Here is a 26,785-nt window from a genome sequence, read left to right on the forward strand (position 1 = left end):
AATAATATGATTTAAATTTATTAGGGGGGGGGGGTACTGAATTAAGTGGGGGACATATCTATTTGACTTATTTTAAAGCATGACTTTTTTAATTGTCCAATATGTTGTAAATAATATGGCTGAATCCAATTTTTTTATGTATCATTTATGAGAAATTTAGTAGATTTTTATACAAATAGGTGTTAAATTTCGAAGAAAACTGTACTTTTAAAAAGACAATTTTCTTCATTGTTAAAACATTATGAAAATGATATGCTTAAAAACCCCCATTTCATTTGACTAATGTGACAAAATTCTCTCATCTTTTGTCTTCTCAGTTTCCAAGCAACGTGTCCTTCGAAGCTCAGCAGTTCTGGTTGCCGCAGCAACAGCTTCACGACTTCTCAGGACAATGATGAGAAACAAGATGACTACTTTCATTGCAACAATGAACGTTACTTCTTTGTTGTTGTTTTTCGCAACAAAATGTTTTTTGTACATACGTATGCATATTTATTGTTAGTTTGTTTTCATTGAGAATAAACTTTATTTATCATTACAGAAGTGTCTAATGTGCTGCCTGTTTTAGAATTAAAAAAAAAAACTAAACGCTGTTATGTTTTATTTCAATTCATTATTTGGTTCTTACTAGAATTGTGTTGAATTGTGTGTACAAATAAATAAATAAAATAAAATAAAAAAGTGGTTCATTAAGTACAAAATTAAAATATTTATAGACTTGCTCTTAAACCTTCAGTTTTAGTTAAACAATTTGATTTCATTTTAGTCCTTATTATTTTGTTATATTTTAGTTTAGCCTAATTGGGCTAAACAGTATTGTTTTATTTTACCAGTAAGGGACCAAAAAGTGTTGCATTTATAGAAAATTTACATAATTATTGAAAGATCATTTATTAAATATTATGTACTCTAAGACATTTTATTTTTTTTGTTGCAAAATTTAATTAAAATTTGTACAAAAAGTGTTCAACTTAGAAGAAAACCATGGTATTTTTTTGACTTCGATTTTAAACCTTTTGTTTCTAGGAAAATAATATTTTGAAAATATTTGTATTTAATGAAATGGATTCAATTCAGTTTAGTTTTTTTTATTTTAATTAGTAGAATTTATCCAAGTTTGTTGCTGTGTGGTCGTGGTCGGCTTTAATTAGATGTCGCCTATCTGCAGACTTCCTAAGACAAACAGAGCACACGGAAGTGCTAAACAGGGATCGCGGCGGCGCTAAAGTCCTTAAGGAAAGCCCCCCGCTGAGGGAGGCCAGGTTTTTTTTCCAGGGGGGGCGACAGCTGAAGACGACACTTCAGGGCACTGGGGGTATAAGCCCCAAGCTTGAGTGGATGGCGCCAGTCCATAGCAGGAAGTTACAATGTCCAACATAACTGTGACATACTGAGAACTGCTAAAATTCTGCGAAGAACTATAGAATGCTCATTTAATACAAGCAAGTCAACTTGTGAAGTTTTATTGTTTATTGTCTCATTCACTGCCATAAATTCATTAAAAAAATAGGGGGGGGGGGGAAAGGCAATTACATTTTTTAATTATTAATTATTTAATTATTAATATATTTATTCATTATTAATTAATCGCATGACTTCGCTAGTTAACTCACGATTAATCACAAATTTTATATATGTTCTAAATGTACAATGAAAAAAAATGATAGGTTTTCATACTCTTAACAAAAGTGGAAAAAATGTTAAACTAATGGAAATTAGTTCAAATGAATTTTCAATGTTTATAGCCGTCAATGGCAGTAATTGACTTATTTTTTTAAAGAAGAAAAGATTATTACAAATTTGGGGCGTCAGGTGATCAAAATTTTAATCGTAATTAATCGCATGACCTTACGAGTTAACTCACGATTAATCACATATTTTATATATGTTCTAAATGAACAGTTTAAAAAAATTCTAGGTTTTCATACTCTTGTTAACAAAAGAGGATAAAAATGTTAAACTAATAGAAATAGTTCAAATGTATTTTTGACGTTTTTAGCCGTCAATGGCAGTGAACTGAGTCGAGTAAAAAAAAAACAAAAAAAAACACAGTACTTTTTCAAAATAAAACTCAAAATCAAGAGATTTTACAAATAAACATTCTTTGCATCCCATATACAGTCTCGTGTACAATCTAATGACATCATGAAAATCAGACAGCATCGATATCATATACAGAAAATATGGTGCAGGCGTACCTGACAAGTAAAGGGATTAAAACAGTCATCTTTTTTCTTTTTTAAGAGTTTTCCTGATTGAATGACGGTGACGGTTCACACATCATTAGCGGTGACTTATGGCGACCACTCGTCGTGGTTATGAAACGAGGGAGAATGAGTACGTCGCCATTTACGACGTGGAAGAATCGTGATGCGGCCTGAAAGCGAACGTGTCCACGTCGCTGGAAAAGTGCTGCAAAGCAAACATGGTGGCTATAAAGAAAACATATCGAAACAACTACTGACAATTCCCATCCTTCACTTTTTTTACACATTGGAGTCAATTTAGACACTTGGATGGATACACATTTAAAAACATCAAAAACTAATTAGCCTAATAGTTGCATTTTCATGAACATTAAAGACAATTTTGAGTCTTTGACAAACCTAGAACTTGGACCTGAAACTGTCTTACTACCTTATTTATTGGCATTCCATTTACTGTTGGTTCATGGCAATTTGAATTGATTTTAAAGGTCAAATCTGATGTACAATGTTTCGTTTTTCTTTGTCAAACATCAACATCGTCCCACTGCAAGTTGCTCCAGGCCAAAAACGACATTCGACGGATATCTTAAATCTTCCCTAGACAAACTTTCACACGTGTAATCATTCACCTTTTTTCAGCTTCCATATCTTTGGTTACAATGAGTGCAATTTGGGCCTTTAGATTTTAGTTTGCAGTCATTATGCACATATGCACATTTACACTGTATTTGCTACTACAAATTGCAATTGCATCAGAGAAAGCGGAGTAGTGAATTAAGGCGAATGACTTTGCTGAAACATCCAAACATGAGGTCTCCTGCTATAATCTATACATTAATGGGGTCATAAAAAAAAAAAAGATGCTTTCAAGAAAGCTGGGAAATGTCAGCAAAATCTCAAAATGATGTGTGTATTAGCTCAGTCTGTACATTGTTTACTTTTCAAGCACTTTATTTAACAAACCTAAAAAAAATTGGTATTAGAGTCAAATAATTAAATTTTTGAGCTGTTTTTTTTGTAGCAATACTTCCTTTGACTACAGCCTGTTATTTAAAAAAAGAAAAAAAGAAGAAGTATTTTGGGATTACTTTGCGATATTGCTACTTTTCCACTTTCCACATACGAGACCATACAGTAAGGAGGAAAAAAAAACATTTTGAGAATGCATAATAGCATTAAAAGTTTTTTTGATACACTTTTGTACCAAATGCATCATTATGGATGTTGTTTTTGCACCGTCAGCTATTGTAACCTCCTCGAAAGCCGCCATTTGAGAACACACAGACAAAAAAGGGTGCGTGTGTGCATCCTGATGATTATAGCGTGAAAAAGAGAGAAGAGTTATTCCTGATGTCAACCCCCCCACCCCCTCCCTCCCCTCACATGGACTCCTTAGAGAACCAGTCCAGAACTCGGCCTTTGTTCTCCGTCACCCATTTGATCTGGGCAGAAGTCCTCTCAATAGCCTGTTCGAGCGCCATGGTGGCCGAGCCAAAGCCCACCGCCTGGTTGTCCTCTTTGAATCTTTGCAGCTGTTAAGATGAAGAAAGAGAGGAAGGAGAAAAAAAAATAGGCTTGATGAGCCAATAAACTGTTGAAGTGAGCTGATTAGTTTCATTTGGACAAAAAGTATTACTTTGCTGCCCTCTTGTGACATGTATAGGTAATTCTAACTGGGGGGGCCCCAATTACTCGCAAATGACCCGTGACCGTGCTCGGCCCTTATCTCCTGAAAGTGGGGATTCACTTCAGTCAGTATTTTTAGTTTTATCAGTCTTTTTTTTCTTCTTTTTTTTTTGCACAAGTATCTGTACTTTTACTTGAATAGAGGGTGTGAGTACTTTTGCAACCTGTGCATTTTCAATGTACCTGCTGCAGTTCAAACTTTGTGGAGAAGCGCATGGTGAGTCCCCTGATGAGTGACGTGAAGCCAAACGATCCTTTTCCGTAGCTAAAAGCACAAACACAACGTGTATAAAAAAAACTTACAAACTAAATGCATTTCGAAAAAACCAAACACTGTCAAACGAGTGTAAAAAAACAAAAAAATTATTCCTGTATAATGTGCAAAAAAAATTAATAAAAACAAGTAACATTTTGGAAATGCAATTGTTCTCTATTATAATAGAATCCAACATTTTATTCCAAAACTATCCGGAAAGAAATATGATACTCTCATACATTACGTTCAAAATTATTTTGAAAAATCTGATTATTTTCACAAGATTACTTTGCTCCATTTTTTTTTATCATAGGGTTATTGTCCTGATGATTTATAAATAAATAAAAATATCTCGCATTTTTGCAAGTTTTTTATTTTATTTTATTATTATACCTTTTTTTTAAGGGGTTTGGATTTATTTTTGACTTTTTATCTTGGGGGGAAAATCCCATTTTTGTAATCTTATAAAATTATAACATCTTGAAAAATAATACTTAAATGCTGAATTTTCTTAAAAAAAAAAAAAAAAAAGGACTATATAACACCCAGAAGCTGCCTTTTTTCTTCTCAAGAAGAATTTTTTTCTGAAAAAAATAATAAAATAAAACAACAAAAATTCAAAATAAAAACCAGCCAAATACTCTAAAACCATTTGTAAAACTAATTGTTTTAACTGTCGCGCAATAAACTCTGTAAAACGTAAAATTGAAAATTCTGAAATGTCATAAAAATGCAAATAGAAAAGAAGCCATGAATAATTATTTAATTCATCTTTAAAAAATTATAACATCTTGAAAAATAATACTTAATATTTAGAATTTTCTTTTAAAAAACAAACAAAGACTATACACCCAGAAACAGTTTTTTTTCCCCCTCAAGAAGAAATTATTTATAAAAAAAAAAAATCAAAGTAAAAACAAGCCAACCATTCGTAAAAACAATTTGAAAAACAACATTTTCAATTGTCACGCCATCAACACTGTAAAACCTAAAAATGAAAATCCGAAAATGTCATACGAGTGCAAAAAAGAAGAGACTAATACGATGACTAATCAAGGTATGCACTCACTCTTGGAGAAGTTGTTTCCATCGTGCTCTGACAAAGTTCCAGGCCAGAGGCATGCCCACCACGTTCTGGGCAACACCCACCACGGTGGACGTGGCATCCTGCTTGCGGATTTTAGTCGGGTCCAAAGTGTACTCAAGATACCTGACGGCAACACGCAATTGCATTGCTAGTGATATTCATCATCAGAATCATGGCAGAAATTCTAGTCCTTCCATCCATTGTGGATATAAAAAGTCAAATCGTACCTGTTGAGGAGCCAGGGCACTTTGGTGCAGGCCAAGGCCGCCCTGAGCCTGGAGGCCTCGGACGCCAGCGTGGCGTTCTCGAACATCCTCCAGACGAAATCCCACTCGTCGGCGCCGCCCAGTGACACGGCGCTGCAGTACACCGTACTTTTCAAGTGGGGATGGATCCTGCTCCACACCACACAGTTCTGACATTTGAAATGGTCGACGGTTGGCATGGACGTCAGGTCGAGCGCATTTGTGATCCTTACGGGTTGTGCGCCGGATGCTCCATCCAGCGCTTGAACCAATTTCTGATGAGATCCCTGCAGGCCGGCACGCCCACCGCGCAAGCCATCGCAATGGCGTTGATCTGATTGTACCTGACGGGCGGACAGACGGACGGACGGACGGACGGGACACTTTGAATTGAGCTTGACTGGCGGATCAACAAACGTGATTCAATTCAATCCATTTCAATGACAGGAAATGCTTTTAATTAAATGTTGTAAATTCCATAAAATTGGCAAAGAGTAGAAGCTATATAATGGCAGATAAAACAAAACAAATTATAGATATCAAAAGATGGAGCAATCCACTTTATGGGTCAATTTGACCCGACTTTTTGGGTTGTTTCATACAAAATTATCTTCTTTTTTTTTTTTTACCCGAGTAAAGGATCTGACCAATATTTATGAGTTGTTTTACGCTAACAGACCCATTTCTTGACTCAAAGTTGGGTCAAATCGACCCAAGTAGAGGATCGGTCCATTTTTGGCCCATAGTTGGGCTATTTTTGACCCATCTGAAAAAAGTGTTTGAATTAGATCAAACTCAATCAAATATCTGAATAATAGCAAGAAATTGAATGAATTTAATCACAATCTAATAGATTCAATAAAACTTAAACATGCAATTTAATTTATTTGAATACAACAGAATACTAATATTTCCATTGATTGGCAACCAGACATTTAAATGTTCAAAAATAGAAGTACCAAAAAAAATTTAATTAACTTGAATTCAGTTGATTTTAAATAGTACATTAAATATCAAAATTAATTTGAATTCAGTAACTTAAATTCAAATCAATCACAAAATACATTTAGTTTCAATGAAATTAATTATTCAACTGGATTTATATCCATTGAAATAACATTAAGAGTTAAATAAATAAATACATTTCAATAAAATACATTGACCAACGGTGCAAACCACGGCGTTGACCTGATTCTACCTGAGGTGATGCAAAACATCACGTAAGAGCGTGAAAAATAATTTGACACCCTAAAAAAAACCAAATAATTTTCTGTTTCCCTCTTACTGGTTGCTGACTCCTTCAGGCACCGTCGTCCAAGTGTGCGTTATCTTCTTGAAATACTCAAAAAGAGGTTGGACGAGCTTCCTGATGTACGCCTGCGTTAAAAAATAGAAATCAATCCGCCCTCATTTGAGCGTTGGTGCAGAAAAGTGGAGTCAAATACAGCAGCGTCCGAAGCTAACAGGCTAAGCTAACATTAGCATGTGTGTCATTTCCAATCGTGCACTTTCAAATGTTACAACGGCGCAATGTTTCTTTTTTTTCTTTCTTTTTTTTTTTAACCTGTAAGGGTCCGTAGACTTCGGTGCGGTCGAACATGAGGTAGTAGAAGTTGAGGTTTCCCAACGCCGACTGCCACGGGATGTATTGCGTCTCCTTGGATAAGTACTTGGTGGTCCTCAGGGCCAGCGTGAGGTCCACCATTTTGGCTCTAAAATGAGTTGCATCACATTCGCATTCAATTAGGGCTGGGTATCGATTCTAATTTCATCAATTGATTCCATTTCAATTCACAAGAGTTCAGTTTGATTCAATTCACTTCACTTTAATCCGATAGTGATCAATTATGGAACATGAACTCTTCATAAATATCAAGGACATGATCAAAAAAATTCCACAAACATTAAATTCCAAGTTGAATTTTGCGGAGGAAGGAACTGGTTAAATGATTTAGGGTTATAATCATTTAAGTGTTACACAAGCATTGGCATCAGCAAGGATGAGATGAAAATATTTTCCTAATTCTAATCCAATATTTGTAAACATAAATTAAAAAGATTCGGAGTTGGTCTTAAAGTACAATAAAATCAGGTGTTTCATAAATGTAAGAAAATACTTTTGAATCCCAAAATCTGTTCATAGTTGTTTTTATTGTCTAATGTTTAGTATTATGAATGTTTAGTTTTGTACTGATTTTATGTTATGGTCTTTTATTTTTATTTTTATTTAAGCTTTTTGTATTGATTTTATTATTGTCCTCGATCTTTTTGGGGACTTTCTGTGAAGCGTCTATACAAAATGTATTATTATTATTATTATTATTATTATTAAATTCATGTAAACATAAAATGTCAAGAAAACAGTCAAATAAAATAAAAATTGGCCTTTAAAATTCTATTTCCTTATTAATTTATGGGAAAAAGAGATATTAAAATAATTGATTCGTGGTTTTATGAATCGATATCAGGCTTGAAGAGGAAAATCGATTCAATGTTGATTCGATTTTTTTTTAAACCCAGCCCTACATTCAATATAAAACATGATTATACTTTAATAACTATAATAATAATAATAATAACAGTAATGATAATAATAATAACTACTGTATACAGTTGTTACCGTGCTAGGTTGAAGGCATCATCAATGAGTTGCGCTCGGTTTAGGATGGGAATGGTCTGCAGGAAACAAACCACAGCTCGGAATCATATCGCTGGCGTCGGGCCGATGCAACAAAATGGAGACTGTGGAGTCAATGTATACTCACCAGATGGTTTGTTTCCAGCACGGAGATGAGGCGATTCCAGTTGTCCGTGTCGTAGTTGACCCTGAAGTAGCCTGACATGTTGGTGTTTGCCAGCACCCAGTTGAGTCCCGAGGCTCTCATTTGAGGGTGCGTGTCTGGGGAAAGTGGTACGGGAAGGGGGCGTTTAAAAAAAATAAAAAATAAATAGAGAGAGGGAAAAACATGGCGAAAGTGGGCACGAGAACCCTGAAGTACCTGTCTTGTGGAGAAGCCAATACTGTTGCTGCTCAACGCCGGTCTTCATCCATTTAATGGGCACAAACCACGTATAACTAGGGGATTGGGAGGGGGGGGGGAACAATCATTTTTCAACAATGGCGTCATAAGCTAGTCCTCGTTAACGAAATTGTGTTTTGAATTTTTGTTTTGAGTTTTTTCGTTAGTTTAACCTTGGCTGTAGTATTGTGTTCCACAGGGGTCACTTTTAGGGCTCCTGCTGTTTTCATTGTATTTTCTGCCCTGTGGTTCCGTTTTAAAGAAAGCATGGCACTTCCATTTCCTTTATATGCAGCTATGGTTGTTAAAGTGCTGAGTGAGTTGAGTTGATTGTTTTAGCGACCATTCCATTGTATTCAAATGTTGCTTTTGTATCCTGCGCTCGTGCGCCGTTATGACTATTCTGCGCATGTCGTTTTATGGTAAGAATTGCTTCAATGGTTGTCGTGTAAAGTTGACGCTCATGGTGTAAGTTAACCCTACTTGAACTGCGAGGGCCTGTCCACCACCGACTCTGGATCCAGCAGGAAGTGCTTCTGGGCCATGCGTCCGGTCTTGGTGTCGATGGTCACCACGGGAAAGCCCATCTGTAGAGTCCAGCGGTGCATGATGTCGTGGACCGTGCGTGGGATGCGCAAGCCTGGAGTGTCCTCCACCGCCTGGAAAAGAAGGACGCGGTCAGCCGACAAACTGAAGTGAAGTTCAAAGACAGCCAAAGTGGTCCTACAAAACCTTTTGGAGGTGGTCCCACAAGTCCCTGTACACGGTGCAGCCAAAGGCGAACGTGTTGAGGTAAGACTAAGCGAGAGAATGCGGCGTCTTAGCAATTCCATGGGGACGCAGTGGCCATCTTGTAGGGATACTCACACTGAGTCCTTTGGCAAACACCGGTTCGCCCAGAAACCCGGACAGCATCCTTAGGACCACCGCCCCCTGAAAGGATGGAGATAACAGTTAGTGTGTCATTTAGAGAAGCCGCCTCATTGACCATTTTTAAAGCTCGTTTTAAAAGAGAAGTCAAACCAATTTATTTTATTATTTTTTTTACAATATTTTCTTTACAGCCCCAAATATGGCATTCTGGTTAATATTGTGTTCGTGGAATATAAGTTAAGCAGCAAAATCCATCTAAGGGGGCGGCCATTTTGCCACTTGCTGTCGAGTGAACATGACATCACAGTTGCATAGGTCTCAGGTAACAACCAATCACAGCTCAGCATTAGAAAACAGGTGAGCTGTGATTGGCCATTGCCTGAGCCCTGAGCAACTATGATGTCATCTTCAGTCGACGGCAAGTGGCAAAATGGCCGACCCCTCAGATGGATAAAAATGGCTGGATTTTTGCTGCATAACTCATATTCCACAAATATAATATTAATCAGAATGTCATGTTTAGTCGAGTGAGATCACATAAAATATTAGTGTTGAAAAAATGTTCAAAAAGACCTACTTGACTCATTGAGCCATTTTCAGCTGTAAAAAGTTAATATTTTGTCCAGAATGAATTTGGTAACTTCAGTATTTTCCACGTACAGTACATACCTTTAAAAACAAATGTTTCCACTTGCTGTCGACTGAAGATGATATCACCTGTGCTGAAGAAGTAGGTAACGACTAATCATAGCTCACCTGTTTTCTGGGTTTGGTCAACAAACGGAGCCATAATTGGTCGTTACCTACTTCCTCAGCACAGTTGATGTCATCTTCAGTCGACAGTAAGTGGATAAATTAGTCATTTAAGGTATACATTGTACATGAAAAATAATGAAGTTACCAACTTCATTCTGGACAAAATATTAACTTTTTGCTTCTGAAAATGGCTCAGTGAGTTAAGTATCCCTTTAAAGTTGACTTCCCCTCTAAAACTTTTTTTCTTTGGCTTTCATGTAACTCATCATTGAGACTCGCCATCCGTTTTTGATTTTTTATGTGTACAACACTTTCATTCCGGCAGTGGTTGTTTATAGATGACGTTGAATTAAGATCAGTTGAAAAATCCACACAGTGTTCACTATAAAGTACAGATTTCTTACTATGGTTGTTGAGTGCCCACCTTGCTGTAGGAGATGGTGTTGAATATCTCGCTGATCTGAGCAGGTGTGTTCACCTCGTCTTCTCGCCGGGAAAGCGGGTGAGAGGAAGCCAGCGCGTCCAGATTCAACACATGCTGGACGTCGTTCAGAATGATCTGGTCTTTCTGCAACAGAATCATATTTCCGTTGCAAGTTTCCGCATTTTCTGCCATATTGCTGGCGTCGGGCCCCCGATGTCACAATTTGCTCAATGTCATATTTCTTCACAAATCCATGCAATTTGTCAGTCCACGCGTATATGTGCATTATATTCACAAATCATTGTCGATGCAATGTTAATGATTGAACAAACATCTGGTGTGTTGATTTTGGAGGTCCGATTGTGTTTTAGCCATCATTCTAGCTTTGTGGATCTCGCCAGCAAGTGTGTGCGCAACAGCAGGCATACACTTGCAGGAGAGATGTAAAAGGAGTTGTTTCTCTTACAATGTTCCATGTTGGCTCGGCATAGTCCGCTCCCAGGTACTCCACGTAGGACGCGAAGCCCTCATTAAGCCACAGATCGTTCCACCAGCACATGGTCACCAGGTTGCCGAACCACTGGACAAAACACAAGCAAAGCTCTCATTTTAAGATTACAGTATAGAACAGGGGGTCTCAAACTTTCAGGGTCCAGGGGAGAAATCTTCTAAGGTCCCTATCAGAATCCTAGTTACCATATGTAACCTGAAATGCCGTAAGAATATCAAAGTTGCAAAGGAAAAAAAGGCATTCTATTATATAACAAAATCTGATTATAAAAAAAATTGTGTAAAGGTATGAGAATAAATACATATTTTTTCAGGAATACTTTTTAACCAGTAAATTTCACAAATACAATTTTATTCTCTAATTATTTCAGCCCTTCATGGTTCGGCATTTGAAAATTCACCTGTTTACAGATTTTAATTTGGATCCTGCCCTCTGTTATGAGCTGAAAAACACATTATTCAATAATTTGTGTTCAGGTCAATGCAGTTAAAGTATTGCTTTGTTGCCATCATATGACATTTCGGTGCCATGGAATTATGCAGAAGGCAGTTGAGGATCTTGATTTTGACCATAGTAGTGCTTTGCCGCCATCTTCTGGTAGGTATCTTATTAGAGGGCCTTCAATTACTCATTGATTTTCACTTTTCATGATCCCAATTGAACAAAGTTATGCTGCTCAATAAGTAAACTTGACTTGAGAATATCGGAAATCATAGTCTTAGTTCTTGAACAAAAGAGGTCTTTATTCTATTAATAATAAGCCTTTTGTTCAAATTGGATTTATGTGATTATATATTACAATGAAAATAAAGATTTGAATTATCCTAAAGCCAAGCTAGGTTGCAGAAAAAGATTTGGGTGGAAGGAACCCATTTTGAGAACCACTTCTATAGGAACGGGTTTTTCAACCCCCAAGATGGCCGACCATGTGCGCCAGCTCGTGTGCGATGACGGAGGCCACTCGTTGTTTGTTCCCTGCCGAGGATTTGTCCGGGTCGTAGAGGAGAGCCGTCTCCCTGTAGGTGACCAGGCCCCAGTTCTCCATGGCACCGGCGTGGAAGTCGGGCAAAGCCACCTGGTCTGGAAAGGACCAGGACATTCACACAGTAAGATAAAAAAAATAAAAAATAAAAAGTTCCTGCTTCAAGATTTTGCTTTCCAGTGAATCAGTGAACTATTATGAAGCACTGTTCCTGGAAATAACCCTTATGTAGGGGGGAAAGTCTTGTCCGGAAGCCACAAACCCCAAACGGTCAACGCACCTAAGTTGCAATTTTCTTCACAAACCCCAAGATTCGACGACCTCCATGTGAAGGAAGCTACAAGCTCAAGTCAAACCTACGACATCCATCTGATATTTGTTCTGTAGGTTTTGGTTACCTACCCGACTTGGGGAGCGGGTAGGGTGCGTTGTAGTAGTGCTCGTAAAACCGAAGAATTGATCCAGTCACGTTGAGAGCGTAGTTGCCATGTCCGTCGTCAATGGCCTTCCTCCGAGCCCACACCCGCACCTGGCAAAAATAATAATAATAATAATAATCATATCTATGGTGCTGGACATTTGAAATCCAGAGCTTCACTTTTTCCCATTTTCTATCATTCGCGAGACATGCATGTATTTCTCCTCAGTCAAAGTGTTTCTTACCTGTACGTCATTAATTTGGTTGGACTCGACGTAGGTGAAGTCGCTGACGATAAAGGCCAGAAGATAGGTGGACATCTTTGCGGTGGGCTCAAATTTTGTAACGCGGACAGCCGCACCATCCATGACCACATCTTTGACATCTGCAGGGACAGTCGGACAATTTTACTGCTCCTCAATTTACGCTTATTTGATCATACAGAGCAATTCAAACACTGGAACTAGGAGCTTTTGAAGGACCGTGGGAACTGTTGTCTCAATTTAGTTCCAGAAGACCCTGGGGTTAAGCAACCCAAAAACAATTGGTAAACATGATTGGCCTCATGAGCAAGTTTTGTTCCGCTTTCAGCAGAAAGGACGCTTTCAATGTTCCAAGCTAAAAGTTCCTGAAAATCGAGGCGGTCATTTTGCAATCGTCACGCGATCCCTTTAAATTTGTACGCCATTTTGATTAGCATTGTATGGAGGTCTTTTGTTTGCGTTGAATAATTTAACTAACAGGGCTCAGTCCCTATTTCTTGCAAATAGTGGGGGATTCATTGCATCACTCATCCGGGGACCTTCGGCCTGAGTTTGAGGACCTAAAAATAGTATGAGCTAAAAATTGCCTGAGAATTCGAAATGCTATCAATTATTTCTGGCAGGTTGGGTCTTTGAAAGAGAAAGTAGCAATACTTTCTCTTTCCAAGACCCGTAAGTAGAATTGCAGTACACTAGTTCCCCAAATTTCTTATGGAAATTGATCTGTAAATATGCCAGGAGCCTTAGGCTATGGAAAACTTCCAGTTCCAAGACCTACAGAAGTTCCTGGAATTTCATGGCCAAATGTAGCTACGTTGCTATTTTTTAGGGAAGACGTTTCCAAACCTAATTCCCGGGCGTTTGACAGAGCCACTCTATCCCGGTCGTGGATGATGGTGACATTGAAGACGGCTTTCATGGCGGGTTCATCGAAGCATGGGAAGGCTTTGCGGGCGTACGTGGCTTGCATCTGGGAGGTGGCAACCACTCTGAAAAAAAGTTAAGAACTTCAACCCAGATGCTGGTGATGAAATCGCTCAAAAGTCCATGTCGTGATAACTCACCTCTTCGCGCCATCCTCCAAGTATTCACTCCTGTAGAATCCTTCCAGGTCGTCCGCCAATTCTCCCCGGAACTCGGTGCGCAAGACGTAGGATGCCCCCTCCTGAAGGCTGCCGCTGAGCTCCAGGACCAGGTACTCCGTCTTTGCCACCAGCCAAGACTTACGAATGGCCGGCATCGGGGCTCCCGACGAGTCGCTGAGCGAGGCGTGGTGCCCATTGAAGGTGGTGAAGTTGAGCTTGTTGGCGTGGATGAGGATCAGGTCTGTGGCCCGCAGGCAAGCGAAGACCACATCCGAGTGTCCGGTGAAGATGAAGAGGCCGTCTGCGTCGGGCTCCAATCGGGGCCACAGTGTCACATTGTAGGAGGCGGGGACCAGTGCGGAAGGAAGCCTGTACTGGTCCCACGGATCTGTTGAGGCTACAGGGGTCGGATCGGGGGTGTCGCTGTGGACCTGCGCTTCGTCGCCGGGTCTGCTTCGATTCTTGGTCCTCTCCTTGTCGTAGGCAATAGACAGAGCTAGAATAGTCACCAGAGCGGTCACCGCTAACAAAAGTAGTCCAAGTCCCACGTTCTTACTGACGGAGTAGACCTTCGCCATGATCGGGAAGGCCAGTGAAAAGTCCCAGGCTTTTGTTTCACTTGGCGAAGTTCACCTTGCACCTGAGGTCAGGGCCTGTGCATGATACCTGTGAGGGGATCCATGGAAAGACTGAAAGCATTGCTTCTGACAATTGAGTCACAAATTCAAAAATGGACGAAACTGAAAGATGCTTGAGGATTGAATGACCATGCAAGCTACGTATAAATGCACAATTTCTGAGAACTATTTAAAATCGATGTTGCATTTCCTGGAAGCAAACACACACAAACTTTTACTGTCAAAAATATTTAAGATTTTGCTGGGAAGTGGGGAGCGGATTTGGGAAGAGACGGAAGTGGAAAAGTAAAAATCTTTATGTACAAAAATACAAAGTAACAACAATGGGCAGAGAAGACATTCTGATGATGTGTCACTGAGCAACTCCAGCATAACTATTGAAAAAGATCAGGCCACACCCAACCCTGTGTGACAAAATAAAGGACCATACACATTAAGGACCCAAACTCACTTAAAACATTTGCTTTCCAGCCAATCACCAAACTATTATGTCGCGTGATGAGAATTGCTTTACATCTGTGTTGCATTTTTCCTAATACATGTATTTACTGCATAAGCTGAATTATATGTGAAAATTGTGTTCTTTGGTGAACTACTGAATTCATAATCATAGTATAAGCACCGTTTCTGAAAAGTGTTTTCCTCCACAAAATAGAAAATTGAATGCATCAAAAACATTCCGGTACTGTTTCACTTGAAACAAGATTAATTTAAAAAAAAATTTAGACAAGATTTAGCTTCCTGGTAAAATACTGAACTAATACAAAATATGTATTTATGCCATTTTTGTGCAATTTTTTTTTATTTATTTATTTTATTTTATTATTTTTTGGGGCAGTGATCAAATCAGGGTTAGGTTTTTGTCTGAATCTGTGACCTTAGGTTTTAAAGTAGTTAGGGTTTCAAGGGAGGTTTATGGTTTGTACTTTTTAACCACATTGTTGTACCATTAAAAACCTTTAACGCACCCTTTAGGTAGAAAGGCACTATGTAGCTTACTCATTAAGAGTAAGAGACAAAGCTATGTGGTCCATATTGGATTTTCCAATTACACATATGCATATATTGGATTTTCCAATTACACATATGCATATATTGGATTTGTCGTACTTGACTGCGTTTCCCTCATTTGCCTCCAGTGTGACCATCTGTGCAGATGTTTCCCTGGCAACATCCAGCATGTTGTCATGTTCACGCCGTGCACCGGTAAGCAGTCAGTGACGATCTAAAAAGAAGTTCCCAGGGGTCGACGGCATGCGCGCTCACAAAAACGTCCGCGTAATACTTTTCATCCATAGAAACATATTTGCATGATTTGTGAGCATATACTTGTTTATTGATTTCAGTCGCCAAAAGACAAAAACGTCATTTTGCTGACGCAGATTCAAAAGTCCACAAGTGAGGTTCCCACAGATGACTCGGCAACATTTACCACCGCAGAGCTGGCGGGAGAACGCTATGAGCTGTGGCGATAAATGCTGGAAAGTTGTTTAGAAGAAATAAAACGCGGGGGAGGGGGGGGGGGTTTGGGGGGGTTAACAAGAACTTCCTTCACCTGACATTGTTGTAAACAGTATTCACTGCATGTTAGTTTTTCTAATGATTGCTTGTTTAGATTCAGTGTTACTTTTTTTCCATCTATCTTTGGAAGTGGAAATAATATTAGATTGAGTGTGGAGGGGAAAGGCTGTGCCAACGCTATTGGGATGTTTATTTTGTGTGTGGGTTGGAAAGTTTGTGAAACTCTTTACAGTATATGCAGGGAAAACAAGGTACACCAAGTTAATAGCCATTAGAAAATGAACATTCTTTTCCAAAACGGACTGCACAGCTCTTGTTACACTTGCTGCACAAATGATGCTGCGACTTTTAAAGAAAACAATATGCGCACCGCTTTGAGTCAGATTCGTTTTGACATTCGGTTCGGCACATCTCTCTTTACAAACGCTCTCCTGCAAACAACATCAAGGAAACTTACGAGCACTCTGTGGTGAAATATCGACAACATCCCGAAGCTACTTGCAACATCTGGAATGCATGCTTGCAGCTTGACCCAAAGGCCCCCACAAAAAACGTGGGAGGTTCTAAGCATACCGGAAGAAATCGTTTTTATTTTTGCATTTGTGTTGTTAATGCATCCGTCTATGTAGTCATACAGCTTCCAAACAAAATGGCAGACTTCCTGCGCATCCTGAAAGTGGGTCCTTGGGACTATTTTGTGGGTCTACTCGTGATAGACAATAGACTTGCCTACCAAGTTTCATGTTGTGAAAGAATTTATGAGTTCGTCTTAGGAGGACCCCTGGAATTGGCCAGCATAAAATAACCAAAATAGAAAAATGATTTTGTTTTTCCAGGAATGGGTCCTTTGGACTTTTTTGTAGGTGTATACTCATGTGAGATCACTTTCACAATGCTGTGAAAATGGCTTTAGGGTCTGAATAAAAAAAAAATTAAAAAAAGTTACGACTTATTTTTTTTGAGGAGGCAAAAATAAACCGACATCATCTACCGAGGTGAGTTTGATGGTTCACAGCAAATCCAAATCACGTTATAAAATCTCAAAACTTTTCTAGGTAACTTGGCTTATTGTAGAAGCAGAATTTTGCCATCATGCGCACTTCATTAACTGTCGTGGCAATGTTTCAAGTCACAGTCTTCCCATCTATAAACCACATGTGTATGTTCATTTTTCTAAACTGCTTGTCAAGAGTGTGAGCTGGAGCCCGTCCCAGTTGGCGTGGGACAGCCCGGGCTGGTAGCCAGCCAATCACAGGGCACATATAGACAAACATTCACGTTTCCAACAATTTTGAGTCTTCAATTAATCTAACATGTATAACTGGGGAAAATGAGAGAAATCTGAAGAAAATCCACACACGCACGAGGAGGACACTAACTGCACAGGAATGCACAAGCTCAGAACAGAACCCTGAACGTCGGAAGCAACAATAATCCAACATGCTTGATGTAAAATATACAATTGAGGAAGGAAAGCACGAAAGAATATGAAGTTATAAATGAGGCAGGGATGCAAAGAAAGAAATAAGGATGGCATGAAATGTGGAATGGGAAGGACGGAAGGAAACAAGGAAACAAAGAAACCTAACCTGAGTATCTACAAAGCAGAGATTTAAACCTGGAAACCTCAGAACTGTGAGGCCGACATGCTCACCACGACTCCGTCGTGCTGTCAGAACCAGTTAATAAAACGGAAAACTATCCACACTTTGATAACACCAAATAGTCTGTCTGCAGAGTGATACTGTCACTTAGTGGCATTTTTCAGCCTGTATACATGATTTTCTTACTGAAATTGTATTGTTTGTATTATACTGAGCAGCCAGAACATTCTCTCTGTCGCAAGTTAAGTTCCATTTCAAGTTCCATGACACTTGCTTTCTTTTTGTCACCCACATTTTCAGACACATTTTTGGATTGAACTCCATTTTTTAGGCATTTCCAAGTGTACTGAACTTGATTTGTCTCAGTGGATTAAGCTGTCAAAGAAGGTCGATGCTGCCGGAGGAAAAAAAAGAAAAGGAAAGAAATCCGGTATGTTGTAAAAACTACAAAGCGCTTTAGATCTTTGGATCTGAAGCGTTCAACCCATCATGGGTCATTTTTTTCATAAATGTTCTATATTCTGTTGAAAAATGCAGCATAATATGCAATATAGCACCCAAGAAAATCCACGACAAAAGCAATTTTCCCCATTTTGCGGTAGAAGGTTGTACATACCAGCGGCTGTACGAGTACGTCCACTGCTTGCGTGCGTGCGTGCAGGATCTGGAATGAGCCCCGGCTGATGGGAAACAGTCTGCAAGGGTGGAGTCGACGAAAGCTACCGCAGGTTTTCCTAGAGGGATGGCTCCCCATATTTGAGTTGGAGGGGGTTAAAAAAATTAAAGGGGGGAGAGGGGGTGATTGAAAGAATGCGGCTGTAACAACAAACCTCGGTTGTGGCGGCGTAGCTTCAAGAGAATTCCTCGAAGGTACGCGCAAAGAGAGTTTCTTCGCAAGAACGACTGCAGGTGGTTTGTGGCTGACAGCAACTTTTATTCATGTAAAGAAATATGTCCTTACATCAACAATTGAAACACTAAACACAGTAAATAAGACACAAGCACGCACTACAATTACAATACAAATATTTTGGGGTGGGCAACCTAGGACCAGTGGGCCACATATGGCCCATGTCAGCATTGAACACAATTTAAAACAGAAAGCCCCCAAAAGCCAGTTTAACTGAGCAAGATGAAATTTGGTTGGACAGTCTTTATGGAGGACCAAAACTGCCAAAATTAATTACAAAAATAAAATAAATAAACTTAAAAATAAAAATGGATTTAAAAAATATAATTCCAAAATTTAATATACATTTTTTTTATATAAGTGAAAATAAAAACAAAAAATATATAACCATAAATAAATGCAAAAATTAATACTAAAATAAAAACCGAGATTCAAAAGATAAAAATAAATGTTGAAATGAACACAAAAATGAACATAGAAATATAATTAAATATCAATCAATCAATAAAAACGCTCTCTGCTCTCACATTTATTTATTTCATGCTGCAGACGCTCTGTAAGGACGAAATGTTTTTCAAATGTGGGGGCAGTCCTAAGCGTGTCTTGGGTTGGGCTCCACTGTTGCCTTTCAATGGTCGAGTGAGTGGGTCGGTGAACAAGGAAGACTTGCAAGGAGAGCTCCAGCAATGAATCTTATTAAAAAAAATGTGAGAACAGAGCGTTTTTATTTATTGATTGATATTTAATTATATTTGTATATTTCTTTTTGTATGTATTTCGAAATGTATTATTATACCTGTATTTATTTTTATCTTGTTTTTTATTCTTGTATTTATTTTTACTTTTATTTATGGATATATATATATATATATTCAGTTTTTCTATCCATTAAAATTATTTTTTTGTATTTAATTTTTGAATTATATGTTTTTATTTTCACTTTTTTCTTTTATTTATTTGTTTAGTCTTTTTTTTTGTTTTGTTTTTGGGGGGGAGGGGCAGTTTTGGTTCTCCACATGTGTTGTCCTTAGTAGACCCACAGAAAAGTCTCAAGAGAGTGTGCCTGAAAAGACACAGGAAGTCAGATATTTTGGTTTGAAGCGCCTTGAAAAACGACAGTGGACAGCCCCAAAAAAATTTGGGGGAAATCCCTGAAGCTACCTTAGCAACAGGACATTTGTCTGTTATGAGAAGACCCATAAAAAATAGCAAGGCCTCGAGCCCGAAAAGACAGGAAGTGTGTCATTTTGCTTTGAAAAATGGCAGACTTCCTGTGTCCTTCCAGGAATCGTACTTGTGGGACTACTAATTTCAACCAGATTTCCGTCAAACTGGCTTTGGCCTGGATTGTCCAAAAATACTGGTAGGTAGGTAGGTAGGTTTAAACCAAAAGGGCAGACTTTGCGTCTTTTCTGACATGCGTTCTTGAGACATTTTTGTGGGTTTGTTCACATTAGGCATGCCTATAAAATTTCATGGGCCTCAGTCAAACTGGCTTGAAAAAAACAAACGGTTGGAAGGTGCTACTACATCAATGTTGGAGGATCTTACAACTTAAATGTCAGGTTTCCTCTGTTGTTCAGGCATGAATTCATGAGTCTTTTTTTGTGGGTTTCGTCACGATAAACACCCCTCCCGAATTTCATATTGCAAAGCGAAACTGGCTTCAGGGACAAAATTTTGCACAAAAAAACAAAAAAAACTGGGGTGTGCTCTGCAGTCAAACTGGTATGTGTGGATGTAGCTTTTGGAACCTGAAAGCAGGAAGATATTCGTTAATAAAAACATCAGAGTGAATGCGTGTGTATCCAGCCTTTGTAAGGCCCTCTGAGAACTACAAACACTAAAACGGTCCCCGAAAGAAAAAATAAACTTAGTGGAGTACGTCTTTCCTACTTTGGAGGACACTCCACTTGACTGGCTTTCACGCCACGCTGTATTCAGAGAAAGGGATGGGGGAGATCATGTGACTCTGGAACCCACGCACATGTCAGTGAGATTAATATTAGGGCGAAAGAGCGTAATGGATCGTGACGACAGTCCACCGAGGACAGGCAGACGTTTGGACGCCCGGATGGAAGAAGACACATTCCAGGCTGTACGTGAGCCAATGGGATCGTGTTACCGAGGGGAGGTTGGGGGAGGGAATATCTCAAAATCAAGACGAGTGATGAGCATCAAGTTGAGGAAGGAAAATATGCTTGTCAGCCAAGTCATAAAATATGAAAAATGCATGAATATTCACATTCACCTGATGCTTTATGGCAACCTTTTTCCCCATCAGAGGCCACATGAATTTATGGAGAACAGAACAGCTCGATCCCCTGAACTCACTCAGCAGCAACCCCAGAAAATCTAAAATAAATAAATAAATGGAAAATAAACAAGGCAAGGCCGAAATTCAAAAGGAAGTCAGCCATTTTAGTTTGAAGTGGATTCCGGGGCTCGTGCTGACGAACTCCTGCTTGGAAATTGGTCCAAATTAGTGCCAAGCATACTGAAGTGAGTTTCACATAGTACTATGACATTGGTACACGTCATTCATGAGTTGAACCCCTAAAACCGTCTCAAGAACCCATACATGAATGTTTGATTACAAGCGGCCATTTTGGGTTACTTTATTTTGTTATCTTAAAGGGATACTTGACTCACTGAGTCATTTTCAGCATTGAAAATTTTACATTTTGTCCAGAATGAGTTTGATAACTTTATTGGGTTTTTTTGTACAATTAATAACTCTAAAAACTAATTTTTCTACTTATTGTCGACTGAAGATGACATCACCTGTGCTGAGGATGTAGGTAACGACCAATCATGGCTCACTCGTTTTCTGGGTTTGGTTGGCAAACTGAGCCATGATTGGTCATTACCTACATCCTCAGCACAGGTGATGTCATCGTCAGTCGACAGCAAGTGGGAAAATTTGTATTTTAAGATATTAATCGTAAATGAAAAATGATGAAGTTACCAAATTAATTCTAAACAAAATATTAACTTTTTGCTGCTGAAAATGGCTCAATGAGTCAAGAAACCCCTTGAATATTTTTGTCATTTTAAAATGTCTTTCAAAAGCCACCTCATCCTTGAGATTTTCTTCGTTCGCTATCTAATTTGAACCTCGTATTCTAGACAGATTGACAAAGCTAAATTGTAAGGAAATTGAATTTTTAAACATGAAACTCAAATATTGAACTCGGCTGTTTTTAGGATTTGTGCTGCAGCAAATGTGGTCCACTTGCCGTAGGTTATCGACCACTGCTTCATGGGACACACATTGACAATATTGTGCAAATTCAACTGGGATACAAGGTTGGAAAATAAACAACAACGTTCAAACGGCTAACAGCGTCTATCCAGCACGCACACGAGCGGCCGGAGTGAGCGGTTGTGAACGCCGCTGTGGTCAGGAGAGTTCAAGTTTACCGCGTGCAAGCGAGAAGGGGGCATTAGATCCCGCCCGCCCCCTGCCGAGTCGTACTCAGAACGGGGAAAGGCTGGGCACTTTGATGTTGATGTCTCCAATGTTGATGTTGCGCGGGATCTCGGGCAGGTTCATGTTCTTCACGGCGGAGACGGCGCGAGCAGGCGCTGCAGACAGACCCCCCTGCATGGAACCAGACACATGTTAATATGTACCGGCGGGCTTTGTTTTTGTTTTTTTAAGGCATTTGTTTATCTGTCACTCCAAGCAGCTAACTGTTTGTTTATCATCTTTCAGCATAAGAATTGTTTTATTCGTTTAGGAGGTCTACATCCATCAGTCTGTCCCTATGACAGTGTCAGTACATCCATCCATACATCCAACTATCCATCCATCATCCATCATCTGTGACTGTTTGTCTCTCTGTCTATCCGTCTTCTCAGCAATCCATCCGTTTCTGTCTCAAACTATTTTTTCTATCCAACCACATTTCCCATCAGCAGACTTGTTACATGTATGTGTGAGAGTTGGAAGTCGAACCTCTGACTTTTCCATGCGGTTCTGCAGCTCCACCTGAGCCACAATCTCATTCATGTTGGTCTCCAGCACCATGCCGCCCATGACCACCTCCTGCAGGATGTAGTGGACCTGCAGCAAAAAGAGTTTTTATAGTTAGCGAAAACTAACAAAATAACTGAAATTGACAAAACATGTTTGTTAATTCAATTAACTGAAACTACGTCTTATAAATCCTAGAAATGTCCTTTTTGTTTTCATCTTTATCAAATAATATTATGCATCAACTTTTAGGCTTCATCTTAAAAGTATTTATTATTTCAGCATTGTCGTACATCCGTACAGAAGGAAGGTCAAACAGTTGCTTGAGAATTGTAGTTCACTTTACTGTATTACACACTACCTTGCACTACACAAATACTCTATATACTTAAAAAAAAAAAAAAAACTACAACAAATACTAAAACTAATAAAAACGAAAACGTAGCATGTTCAACAAAGTAAAAACAAATAAAATCTAACAAACCTGATTTACAAACTAGTTAAAATCTAACTGAATTTAAAAAAGAAAAGAAAAAAGAAGTAAAAACTAAATAATAACCAACTATCATGAACAATTCAGAACCATTATAACCCAGCAACACACCGACCAGTTAACGGTTGGAAAACAGGAAGAAGCCAACAACTGCTGCAAATATTTGCCAGAACACTCACCGATTCGTCACTTTAATGGCATTCAGATGTGGCTGGTGAAGTCTGCTCTTAGAATACAGCACTCACAACTTGTTACTCTCTGGCAAGGAGCTACACAGTCAATTTGTGCATATTGGTGGTTCTGCATTCGCAAATTCTCCGATTTGCGGACGCTTTTTCGAAGACATGTGCTCCAGGATTCACTGAACCTCTTCGTTGATTTTGCACTCAGGCCAAAGCAGTAACAGGCAACAGTAAACCTGGCGGCATCTTGGTGCCGAGAAACTGTTAAAATGAGTTGAGGAACTTTTTTTTTTTTTAAGTAGCCATTTTGCACAATTGTATATCATCGATTGTCAATTACAGTGCAGTCTATGTCTTTTTTGAAGGGGGGTGTCAGTTGCTCACAGATTGTAGCTATTCGCAGCAAGGCCCGCACGGTCCTACGCCCCCCAAAAGTATCCCTAACTTCTGTTAGTAAGTTTAGAATATAGTTTTCATCTTGTGACACATGGGAAGTCTCATTTTGATAAATCCTTATTTCAATTTCACTGGGGTTTTCCTCATCTCTGGGAAATATTCTCGAGAGTGCCCAACCTCACCGCACAACGTGACACCCACACTTCTTACCAAGAAAATTCATTCAAGATCAATCCTCGATATGGTCTGAACTCGGCAAATAGTTGGGGTCCCTGGAGTGACTTCCCACCTATCAAGTGTGAAATTAAACAACCATGTACAGTATGGGGAGTAAACCCTTGATGATTTGCATTTCATCATTTGCTAGGTGAGTGCCTAAATGACGACTATTCGCTTAACACCCTCTTTGCATATTTTTGTGCCCATTTTTGGCCTGATGCCCGAGTGTCTGGACATGAGTTTTGGCTTAATGTAGCTCCTAGCAAGAGTTCTTAAGGATGCCTCCATTATTCAAATATTTGCTGCTCACAACAGGCGTTGATTCCAATATAAATGTACAAAAAAATATAAAGCTTTTTGTCTCTCACCTTGTCCATGTGGAATATGAGGTCCAGTTCACAGACGTTCTCAAAGCATTTATCTAGCGTCTCCACAAACACCTGGACACAAAAGTTCAACACAAATAGGGGGATTAAAAGTGTTGTTTAATAATAAACAGGCATGTTATTAAAAGTTGGGATCACAGTAAGAAATGCAAGGCTGGAAAGCGGATTTTTTTTTTTGTTAATAAAAAGAAAAAAAGCTGACCTGGATGAGGTCCAAAATGCCAAGCTCGCTCTCAGATGAGTCGACGCAGAAGACAAAGTAGAGTGTGGCGTAGTGGCGGTAGATCAGCTTGTAGTCAGAGCCGCCGATAAGACTGAAAGACCACCAAAAACGCCATCTTACTACACAAATAGTATTTGTGGTTCCCTACTAACAAATTCACCTGCTCGGCTATCCTCAGATATAAATTGTAGCATTCACCTGTTTGTAGCTCTCTACAGATGTAACTTTTTCTGTAAATACCTAAGAGGCCATAAGATGGTGGGGGAAAAAACTGACTAATGTAGAGGAGTAATTGCTGTAAAGGAAATATGTTGAAGAGACACATCTTGATTGAGAGACTAAGAGAATTTCATGTCAGAGAAGAGCAACGTTTAGTCTAGGTTGATAACAGAAGTTATGGACAGCTTTCAGCACGTGAACTTACATGCGTACTGTACCTCCAGTGCATTCAACATTCACACAAATTGTATGCAATTTCTTTCTAAGGATAATATTATAGGATGAGTTTGACACCAAATGCTTTGGGATACTTTGGGAAATAATTGCGGTTTAAACAATCAATATAGGCAATTACAAGCATGTTTAAGGGGGCCTGGATTGCTCACATTTTTTTTTACAACAGGGCTCAGTCCGAATCCCCCACCCCGCTTTTAGCCAGGGTTTACTGCACTTTACACCAGTGGTCCCGTGCCGCAGAGAAAGAGTTATTTTTCTTTTTTCTTTTGGTGGATCATATATGTCCTGATCGAGAATATATGTCAGCCACACCAACCTCGGCGAATAGTTGCCTGCTGCAAAAATACAAAATAAACTGTACTATCATGAACTAGACCCTGATGAAAAAAGGTTGCGGGGCCACTCTTTTACACTACTTTTTGTAAGTCTGGCGCCATCTGTAGGTTTAATTGCGCCGCTGCAGTGAAAACTTGCCTTCCTCCTTCCAAGAAGTTACAAACGTTGTCATCCCGCTTTGACACCAGATGAAACGTCTCCCGAATGATCTGTTGCTGCATGTCCTCTGCCTGCAACAAAACACAATAGTGTCCCAATCATTAACAAAAAATATATATAAATTATGTGAATAATATTGCAGTAGTATGGAAGAAGGCAAAAAGTATTCAAGTAAAAAAAAGGGGGAAAAAAGAAAGAAAGTCATAGTTAAAAAGTTAGAGTTATGTCACAGTCACAGATGTATTCAAGGAAAGAAACACCGTATTCTATTTTTTGACTGAATTTTTAATTCCGTGACTCTACTGAAAATAATTTAAATTGTAACATTTGGAGGTGCTAATTCCCAACCACATCACACTCAGACTTGTAAGAGTCCAACCCTCACTGGAAACCAATCTGATGTATTACCGGTAATGTGGACCAAACTTTGATACCTGCTGTACAGGGACGGATCAACTTGCATCGGGGGGCCTGGTAACCCATACTGCTGGTGTAACCCCAACGGGGCCCCACGAGAGACATGGTCTAAGCCAGGGATGTCCAAATCCGGTCCTCGACCGCCACCATCCCGCGTGTTTTAGATGTTTTCCTCTAATACACCTGATTCAAATGATTAACTAATCTGCAAGCTTTGCAGAAGCCCGATAACGATCCTGATCATTTGAATCATATTGAAGGAGGAAAACCTCAATTTTAAAACACGCAAGATGGTGGCCTTCGAAGACTGGATTTGGACACCCGTGTTCTAAGGCTTAGACTCTAAGCCTACTTCAAGTCCACAAAGCACGTGTAAACTGGTTGTACGAACTCCCATGCTCCCTCCAGGACCCAGTTGGGGGTGGACGGCTGGTCCACTGTTCCATGGTCAGGATGAAAACCACACGGCTCCTCTTGAAACGAAACCATGATAAAATACTAAACACCACAGGCACCAATATTGTAGGTTTTGGTTGTAGCACATCATTAAAACGGAGACGTTTGTTCACCTTTACTGGACGAAATTAAAACATATTAAAGCTAAACTAACAGCAACAACAGTTAACATATCGTTCTTGGGAGACGGTGAGAAGATTTCATGCGAATAGTACAAATTAATCAAAACAAACCACCGTTTATGGCGGTAATACTCACGAAATATTGGTAGAATCTGATGAGCCGTGGCTTTCCATGGTTGTTAAATATCAATATAGCTTTAATCATATTTACTTATCCGTTAATTGCAATACGTTTTCTTAAAATAGTAAACGCTAGCCAACAGCTCAAGATTATCTTGCAGGCACAAAACCGGAAGTTTATAACGACCACTTCCGGCTTGCAGTCTCAGCAATTAAAAGTTTACAAGAAACAAAAAAAAAACGCATCAATAATTAATTCCGTATGTGTGTGCGTGCAGATCAACTAAAATATGTCATTTTAAAAATAGTATTCATGCATGCGCGCGATACTCGTTCAGAGAGTGAGAGTGAGAGA

The 26,785-nt window shown here is 39.1% G+C and overlaps 2 protein-coding genes across 2 annotated transcripts; both read right to left on the reverse strand.

The window, feature by feature from the left end:
* Window positions 1–1,352: 1,352 nt before the first annotated feature.
* Window positions 1,353–18,328, reverse strand: LOC147176632 (aminopeptidase N-like). The gene is made up of 21 exons (XM_086070830.1): window positions 18,193–18,328; window positions 13,793–14,479; window positions 13,575–13,717; window positions 12,711–12,850; window positions 12,450–12,576; window positions 11,991–12,145; window positions 11,021–11,134; window positions 10,555–10,698; window positions 9,369–9,434; window positions 9,234–9,299; window positions 8,985–9,160; window positions 8,481–8,557; window positions 8,247–8,380; window positions 8,102–8,157; window positions 7,046–7,193; window positions 6,767–6,858; window positions 5,715–5,825; window positions 5,464–5,631; window positions 5,219–5,359; window positions 4,077–4,158; window positions 1,353–3,739 (listed from the first exon to the last, which is right to left on the reverse strand). Exons 2-21 carry the CDS (start codon window positions 14,389–14,391, stop codon window positions 3,587–3,589), a joined length of 2,892 nt encoding a protein of 963 aa, XP_085926956.1. The 5' UTR covers window positions 14,392–14,479; window positions 18,193–18,328; the 3' UTR covers window positions 1,353–3,586.
* Window positions 18,329–18,489: 161 nt separating this feature from the next.
* ap3s2 (adaptor related protein complex 3 subunit sigma 2) lies at window positions 18,490–26,601 on the reverse strand. The gene is made up of 6 exons (XM_086070831.1): window positions 26,447–26,601; window positions 25,295–25,386; window positions 24,344–24,455; window positions 24,124–24,195; window positions 22,448–22,555; window positions 18,490–22,090 (listed from the first exon to the last, which is right to left on the reverse strand). Exons 1-6 carry the CDS (start codon window positions 26,513–26,515, stop codon window positions 21,965–21,967), a joined length of 579 nt encoding a protein of 192 aa, XP_085926957.1. The 5' UTR covers window positions 26,516–26,601; the 3' UTR covers window positions 18,490–21,964.
* Between the last annotated feature and the right edge of the window lie 184 nt (window positions 26,602–26,785).

The sequence above is a fragment of the Leptonotus elevatus genome, chromosome 3 (assembly GCF_054856555.1).
Source record: "Leptonotus elevatus isolate MCC_2025b chromosome 3, RoL_Lele_1.0, whole genome shotgun sequence".
NCBI classification, from domain to species: Eukaryota; Metazoa; Chordata; class Actinopteri; order Syngnathiformes; family Syngnathidae; genus Leptonotus; species Leptonotus elevatus.

Coding starts and splice junctions, on each gene's coding strand:
- LOC147176632 (XM_086070830.1), bottom strand. CDS start 14,391: ATGGCGAAGGTCTACTCCGTCAGTAAGAACGTGGGACTTGGACTACTT. Junction 12,146..12,449: donor CTACCCGCTCCCCAAGTCGG/GTAGGTAACCAA, acceptor GGTCCTTTCCAG/ACCAGGTGGCTTTGCCCGAC. Junction 9,161..9,233: donor TGTGGGACCACCTCCAAAAG/GTTTTGTAGGAC, acceptor CTTCTTTTCCAG/GCGGTGGAGGACACTCCAGG.
- ap3s2 (XM_086070831.1), bottom strand. CDS start 26,515: ATGATTAAAGCTATATTGATATTTAACAACCATGGAAAGCCACGGCTC. Junction 25,387..26,446: donor TCAGATTCTACCAATATTTC/GTGAGTATTACC, acceptor GTTTTGTTGCAG/GCAGAGGACATGCAGCAACA. Junction 24,456..25,294: donor AACTTCTTGGAAGGAGGAAG/GCAAGTTTTCAC, acceptor GTGGTCTTTCAG/TCTTATCGGCGGCTCTGACT.